Raw genomic sequence first — 8,489 nt, forward strand, 5'->3', positions numbered from 1 at the left:
ATGTTCATATTGTGGAATGATAATAATAAACAATAAATCAGGGTATGCTTTAGGTTTAGGGCATGGCTACCTTGTAATTGACAGGTCGCTACCAGAGCATTATACAGTCTGTGTTTTTGTCTTCCAACTTTAACCCTTTCATAGTGTTTTTCAGTTCGTGACAGTTAATTGTGACAATTTAAATCGGCTAAAAATGTCTTATCAGCGTTCTGTTGTGTTTAGCTCCACCCTCTCGTGTCACTTCTGGTTGAAAAGAAACAAGATGGCATTGTCCAAAGTGCAGGAATCAAGGCTTCAAAACCGACCATATTGATGACAATAAAATAGAGTGCCAAACTGATAGTAGTTATGCAAAGACCATATCACCTTTCAGAGAATACAACTATTTTATTTTGTATAAAGTGGTGATTTTCCTTTTGACTTACAAGTCACTCGAATGTCATTTGTATTTGCTGTGGTTACTATGAAGCGGCATATGAAATGATATGGGGTAATTCTATTTTTATACATTCAATTCATTGCTCCATTTACTCCCTTGTGCAATGGTATGGATTAATGATTAATAGTGATGATGTCTGCTGAAGAAAAAGAGGCTAATGCTAAGGGCAAAGTGTTGATATTTTTCAGCTGATGTATTAGTGCCACCCACTGGTTAATTTCAGCAAACAAGCACGCCTGTCAACAAAGAACTCAGTGGGAGGCACAGCTGTGATTCCCATGATTATTCATAAACCCTCTGCAAATACAAATGTATTTATAATCAGTTTTGAATCACTCGTTGCATCTGTGCCCCAGGATGCGTTTCATGAAGAGAGAAAGTGCAAGATTATGTTTCACTGCTCTAGTTGTGTAAAAGAGGCATATAGCTGACAAAACCATCTCATCCCAAAGTCTATTTAGAAGCTGTTCTGGAGCTTTCAATCATATTACATAATCCTGTTCGACAGATGTTTTTATTTCTGAGAGTTCATGAAACCAGCTAAGGTATAAATTCAGATGTATAAAAGAATATGAGCATAATTTGAATGTGACTCCACTAAATCAGCATCTCATTTAGCCTATGAAGCAGACTTTGTATTTAAGGGTTTTTCTTCTGAATAATCCCAGTGGAAGAAACATAAAATCATCGGGATTCCCACTTTACAGGCTCGAAGGTGTTTCTCAGTTGCATGTGTGAGACAATTATTGGAAAAAAAAGAATAATAGAGTAATTCATGTATTACTTCCCCTTTACAATCCAAGGCAATGTGTTGTGTCTGCGGGGCAAACAGTGTTCGTGCTGGATAAGAAGCCCGCAGCACAAAGCCTATTTTATAATGACTTCCAACATTGTCACTGGTTTCCCTTCAAAAGAATACCATTGCATTTATCTCGGTTTACAAACAGTGCAACAACAGTGGTGTGAAAATACGAATCGAACGTGCACTGTTGTGCGAGCATGTTTGGACGCAGGTCAGAGGAGGACGGGGCAGGTTGGGAATGAGGAAGAGGGGGGGGGGGGCTGTTACAATGGAAAGTTCACTGATTTGAAGCACAAAGGAGAAAAAAAAATGCCATTACTGTAAAGGAAATGGGGGAGTCGGGGAGGGGAGGAAACTGCTTGAAAACAAGGTGACGCCTACGTGACTCACTGACTGGACCCGACAGGCGGAGAAACAGCGGAGCAGAGAGGAGAAGACAGTCCTGCAACATTTAGCTCCGCTCCTGTTTTTGAAGTTGTTTTGCAGCAACAGCCGCAGATCTAGAAACTGTCATCTTTAACTAGATTATATCTCACAATGTCATGGCAACTGCTCTGAAGATATTGTTTTATTTTGTGCCATAAATCTACTCGCAGAGTGAATTGCGCTGCACCTTAACCTCTGAGAAAGTGAAGTGGAAGAGCTCTGGCTCGACTGTGTTGTTTGTCTCAATTTTGGAGAGGTAGGTGAATCCCACTCTGGGGCCTTTTGATGTGGATGACTTCAAGGTAAACAGCAAGGGGAAATCAAGGTTATATTTAATGCATGCAGGTTAGGGTTGTGTTCCTGCGCTGCTGTCACTGCTTCCTCCCTCTGTGTGTGTTTTGCTGTAGACGCTGTGCTTGAGGGGGCTCATTTCAGTTTTGGCAATAGTCCCGTCCACATTCTGTTCCAAGTTCTGTCTGCAATGCCAGTACTGCTGTTCTCTGGGTACCTCACAAATAAATTAAGGGAAAAAGATTACCCTTAACATTTCGAATTCCATTTTCTAACACAGAGAGATATGCTGCTTTAATTGCTTTTTGCTCTCATTTTTAATTTTACATTTTCTCTGGAGGTGATGTTGTTATTCTTGCTGTGGTGGCAACCCATGCTGCAGAGGAAACTGTGTGCTGTCGCTGAGATCATGGACAAATTCCTCTCTCTGTTCTCTGTCTACATCAGCAGGTGTTATGGATCTACAGTATTTCCTGGGCTGGAAAGTTGCCCTGCTGCTTCTCCTGTGTAAGGCTTTTTGTTGGAACCACCGGTCGAATGATTCCTGTTTAAAAACCTGCACGAAACTACAGGAAGAAAAAAAACCGTATTTTCAGCATTGCATCCTGACATTAGTGCCCACAGCTGCATTATTTACATCTCCTTCATCCTTTGCCTATCAAGTTAAGACGTGTGATTAATACTCCTTGGAGTGAATGCACAGAAGCTTACCAGGTCCACTGCAGTCTCGACACAGATTTCAAGATATTGATGTGGTTTGATGGATATCAAATTAGGCATGGCTGTCATGCGCCATAAATCATCGCTTGACATTCTTTGACAGAAAGCAGCCATACATATTCATAAAGTGTATGCTGGGGACAGAGATGAAGTATTATATCATCGTTTGTTTTATTAGCTTCATATTCTGCCCAAGCAGTGAGCCAAAAGGTCAAAAAACGATGAATATGAAATACTTTTGGCTCACACTGGTCATCTGGATAGAAATATGAACCGCATGCACCATTTTGATGCAACAACAATTGGTCTCAATCTCTGTCCTCAGTGCCATGTGGGCTCCACTGTATGTCGGTGCACATCCTCAACGAGGAGCCTGTGCATGTAATGCCAGGCTCCAGCCTGGTTCTGAAAGCCCAGATCGAGCACGGACCCCTGGAAGAGGTCTCCGTGGTAACCTGGGAACGGGAGCCCGAAACTGGAATCGCCCCCGAAAGAGTGACGCTGGCCAGCTGCCCTGGCACAGGCCTCCAGTGTGCTGGTACGAGGCCAAATGTCCAGGTGAACGTGGAGCAGCAGGAGACGACACTTCAGGTGAATGGATACAGCGGAGCGGAAAGCGGCGTGTACGCCGTGACTGTGACGGATCACAGAGGGGTCAAGACCACTGCACACTGCATCGTCAGGAACTATGGTACAGTATGATACTCAGCATATGAGTGTAATCATGGTCAGGTACTTGGTTAACGTTACAGATATTGCTGAAGCTATTAGTAGATTCATCAATGAGTCAATTGATGAAAATGAAAAACTATTTTTATAATCGTATACCATTTTTAAAGAGCAACTTGAGTTGGAGATTTATGCATGCAGTCACTTTATTACACTTTGAATTGATCATGGTCCAACTCTGCAGTGTTCACTACACATAAGTTCCTCTCAGTACTTCTGTCGTCTAGACCCTCTGACGTCTGGTACAACATACCCTGAAGTATGAAGCAACCTCACCTTGAATGCATTTTGTTTCAAGCTAAAAAGGGAGTGCTCTTTGATTCATACATCAAATGAAACCGACCAACATATGAAGGTAACGGCTTCTCCAATTAGACGATTTGCAAGTTCTCTCGTTTTAACGGCCTTTGTCGACAAAGCCATCGCACCTCAAGCTCCATTTGGTATAGCGTTCAATTATATTACATTTTCTTTTTCTACATTGGCATAGAAATTGAGGTTCAAAGTTCACTTTTTGACATTTGAAGCAACAATCCCTGTTAAATCCCTTTTGGCTTATTTGACAGTTTCTCAGACAAAATAAGTAATTGAAAGACGACAACATGGGCTTTGCATTTGTCCTCATTTTACGATATTTTGTGACTTAATTGAACCGTTGATTAATTGCAAAGATAAGCTGATAGCTGAATGAATAATGAAAATAATCATTAGTTGCAGCCCTTATGATAGATGATTGTGTCCTCCACAATCTATAAGCAAGAAGAAGGTCCTATGGGTAGAAAGGATCAGTGTTAGGGTTGTTAGTGGTCGCCTTATAATTATTAGAGTAATGACATGAAAGTAGAAATATTTTAAATGCTCATCAGCCGACGATGTCCCGAACTTTATAGTGTTGACTCAAACAATTACCAACTGTATAATGAATGTGTTTTAATTTCACGCCAGCAGCCAGTGTTTCTTTCCGATTGTGGATGTCTCATTTAATAATGAAACACTTGAAATTAAATTTGCCTATATGCTTTGCTTGCTGGGTTTTCCTTTTGTGTCTGTGCTTCTAGATGAGTTTGGGTGGCATCGTAGCTTTCTCGTTTTCTGTCAAAGCTTTCATGCTTTTAACTCTCATCCGTCTGCTCTAACAGTATCAATTCATCAGCTCCACTCCACATCTGCTCTCTCAGCTTCCAGGGCTTTCCATCATCCCTTTCTCCGACTTTATGCCGCACTCTCCAGTCTCATTATTGTCCATGAACCTGAGCCGGTTTCTCCTGACGGCATTAAACGTCTCTAATGATTCTTTGTCTGCAACCCTCTTGGACAGCCATGCGTCATTATTCTTATTTTATAACAGAGAGAGTTTTTTACCTCCATCCCTATCACCTCTTTTCATTCTCACCGTCTCTCTTCTGTCTTTACAGAGGCAGTGCACCACGTCTCAGTCAGCATCAACGTGTCTCACTCCTCGCTGGTTTGTGGCGAGGCCTGGGGGACGGAGCCTCGCTTCAGCTGGTTCCATGAGAGAGTCGCCATCACCAACACTGTGGGGAGAGTCTCCAGAGATGGAACGACATTGTTTGTGACCAAGACTCCTATCTGCGGCCACTTCACCTGCACGGTCAGCAACAAGCTGGGCCACAGCTCTGCCACCTACACTGCAGGTACGAGTTGACACTACATTGTTTGTCCGTTCTTCTACCTTACTTAAAAGGGGCCATATGAACAATTTTCTTTTTCAGTGCTTGTGCACATACATTTGTTTATCTAGAGTGCCTACCAACCCACAAACTGTGAAATAAGATAACCAGGTCAGTTTTTTTGTGGGCTGCCTGGATCCGAAAACATGCGATTTAAAAAGCCATTGAGATTTGGCTCCCCTTCCTAAGTCACATGCAGGCTTGTTAAAATATACCGGCCCCCATGTGAGTATCTTCACCCATGGCTTAAGAACTACTTTTGCGAAGCCAATCAGAGCACATGGGGCTTGTTTTTATGAACATTTAAGTAAACATGTTCTGTTAGAAACCCAAAATATCTATGAACCTGGAAATAAGCATAATATGTCCCCTTTAAAGCTGCACTCAATAGTTTTATATTAACAATGAAAAAAAGTGATTAAATATGCTAAGAGAGAGCTCCAACTCTTCAGTTTCCATTCCATCCCAGCACATTGTTTGGGTTTTACAGCCCACAACTTTGCTGTTTTGGTTCACCATCTTTCAGCAAAGACACCATACACCACCTGTCCAACATTAAATGACAGACACACAAAGTATGCAGCTGATGAATATAGTGGAGCATTTAGCAGCTTAAGAGCCAAGTATTTCCCTCAGGAGTTGGTTGAGACCAAAACAGAGCTATAAAAAAGGAGAGTGAATCTTTGATTTACATTTACCAGGTGGCCAAAAACACAACTCCAAATGAATGGTAATGTTGCTCCGCGTCTGCTGGACGTGTAAATAGGAAACAGGATGCCATACCTTTTTTTTTCGGTGCGATAACTTATCAATGTTGTGTTTACCGCCTGTTGAAAGGCCCCAAAGTACCATATTGAGGCGCTTACTTTACTTCAGTATTTCAGTTTTATGGTACTTCAACACCACAAAATTCCAGAATAAAACATAGTAATTTGTTTAAGCTCGATGACTGGATGAGAAGGTGGCTGTGCAAATTTGACATATTTAAAGTCGGCTCACTGCGTTGTGTCATTCAGAAATCAGACTCCTTTATACCGTCCATCATGAGCCATATCCTCATTGCACTTTGTTCTGTGTATTGTATCACTGGTGGTGTTTCAGAGATAAAGGATTTTCCACAGTGCGATCAATAAATCACGAACGCCACTTCTCCTGCTCCTACCACTGTTGCTAAACAGGCGAAACAAATGCAATTCTTCCTATCTGCCAAGAGGCGTGATGATCCAAAGACAGTGCTGGTATTTTAGGATACCTCCTGTTAGCTGTTGCTGTTCCAGTCAGTTTAGTGGCTTTACAGGCTTGTTGTAGACGACCTTTTTTTGGCCTTTTAGGGCAGCCATGTCAGATGATGTTTTTTTTTCCTCCCCCTCATTGGCTGTGTTTTTCCTGGCTGACAGCACCTTGCGGGACAGAAGGCAGAAAGACAACAGCAGCTGTATTGTGTCCCGTCCTCCTGCTGCTGCTGTTTGGAGGAGTGCTGGCGTTTCTGCTGTGGAGGTACAGTAATGCACACCGACACAGGCAGGCACAGACACAAATCTCATTTCAGGTTATGCTCTGATAATAAAGCCATACGCTGAGAGAAAATAACACACTGGTAGGCGCTGCGTTAAAAAGGACTTTAGTACAAGATGAAAACAGCAAAATGCTGCACAGCTAGCATCCTAAGTGACACACACGAGGCATGACAGGCCAGACTGTGTCTGCTGACATAACCATTGTCTGGTTACCCGAGCCGGCGTTCGGTTTGTCACTGTTTGATCTGAATGGGAAACGTTGTTTCTTTACAGGCGACACAGGCACAGTAACAGAGGAGAGAGGCTGCACGAACATTTGGATGACACCATCTAAAAAAAAAAAAAAACTAAAAAAAAGACCCGAGATACAAAAGAGGAAAAACGGCAAAATGAACTGGATTGTGAGACTGGAACTTCCTGTCCTGTGAGCAGTATGACCTTACACTGCATTGCAACAATGTGACGAGTGAACTGCGTGCTGGCAAGTGAAAAATATCTCAAAATGGATATTCAGCTTGAAGTGCCAGCAATGTCTTTACACTGCCTCCTGCTGGGCTGCACCTGACACTGTGTATTTAATAAAGTAACCAGGTTTGTAAACTTGAATCAGCTGTACAATGTATTGAAATGTACCTTCTAATGATGCCTTCATAATAAAATCCCTTTACGGTATGTGACGAATCTCAGTGATTTACTCGTTATTTAAATCAATCTAAAAAACAAAAATAGATTTAAAAATTGTTGGAAATGTGTTCCCAATTATCTTTTTTTCTGAACTACTATTAGATGTTGGATTTGTTTGAAGCACTCATCTATTAAACACCCTTTCAACAAAAGTTTGACATTGACAGTTGTGAAACTGCGAAAACAGTATTAGATAGCAAATCCAATGATAGGGAGTCAATTTAGAAAAAGATAAGATGTAGGCAAGAGTAAGTATACAAAAGAATGGAAATATAAAACTGAAATGTGATTATTTCTTGCTATTTGGGTCATTTTTTTCCCAGTGCTTTTTTGGCGAATCTGTAAAACACATCAAACTTAAATTCTTTACATTGATCAGTTGTTGAATATTGAGTCTTCAACTACAGCTTGGTTCCGCTCAAAATGTTCCAGACTCATTGTGGATTCAACTTCAGCGATTTGTCTTCTGGGATGTCTCGTTCATTTATGTTTTGTTAAAGTGTTCTTGGTGCTCATCCAGAAACTGCAAATTGTGTGTGAAAGATAACACTCCGAATAAACTCATCTACACTTGGCAGTGTTAACTTTCACAGTGCACCCATCGCGCTACGCAAGAAATGAACTCTCTAACCTCCAGCAGTGTTATGGCTGTGCCGCGTGGACCATGTGGAGGAAACGGGGCCGGAGGTGCAGGACACGCTATATTGGGCGTGGGAGGAAAAAGCAATTGAACATCTGCCATGAAAGTATAGGTGGGCCTCAGAGTTTTAGCCAAAGATCGTTTCTGTCTTCTATGATCGCAATTTGAAATATATCAAAGAAAAGACACTCCATTTGCAGCTACAAAAGTCTTCCATATTGCCAGAATGCAAGAATAGCAGAAACCGCTCCCTGAGGCTATATCCCAAGGTGAGAAAGACAATGATGAAATATTATGAAAACCAGTGATCGGTGTGGAATACAGATCACTCATTACTGAAGACCGCAGTTTAAGTTTATATGCAATTTCTAAATGCACCTATGAAACACAGCTTCATGCGAGTCTGTAAAGTTGCAAATGCAAACAATATATAAAACACACTGTGTGCAGAATATCCCTCTAAAGAGCACTTTGACACTATAAGCGTTTAAGAAGGGCAGAACACTTCTCAAGTGGCTTCCTCACCCAGATGTGTGCCAAAGTCCCCCGT

The 8,489-nt window shown here is 41.6% G+C and overlaps 1 protein-coding gene across 1 annotated transcript; it reads left to right on the top strand.

The window, feature by feature from the left end:
* The first annotated feature begins 2,030 nt into the window (after positions 1-2,030).
* On the top strand, positions 2,031-7,286 carry LOC142965733 (uncharacterized). The gene is made up of 5 exons (XM_076106804.1): positions 2,031-2,465; positions 3,004-3,369; positions 4,823-5,062; positions 6,496-6,595; positions 6,889-7,286. Exons 1-5 carry the CDS (start codon positions 2,414-2,416, stop codon positions 6,947-6,949), a joined length of 819 nt encoding a protein of 272 aa, XP_075962919.1. The 5' UTR covers positions 2,031-2,413; the 3' UTR covers positions 6,950-7,286.
* Positions 7,287-8,489: the final 1,203 nt, after the last annotated feature.

The sequence above is a fragment of the Anarhichas minor genome, unplaced genomic scaffold (genome assembly GCF_050575085.1).
Source record: "Anarhichas minor isolate MPS153535 unplaced genomic scaffold, ASM5057508v1 ptg000035l, whole genome shotgun sequence".
Classification (NCBI taxonomy): domain Eukaryota; kingdom Metazoa; phylum Chordata; class Actinopteri; order Perciformes; family Anarhichadidae; genus Anarhichas; species Anarhichas minor.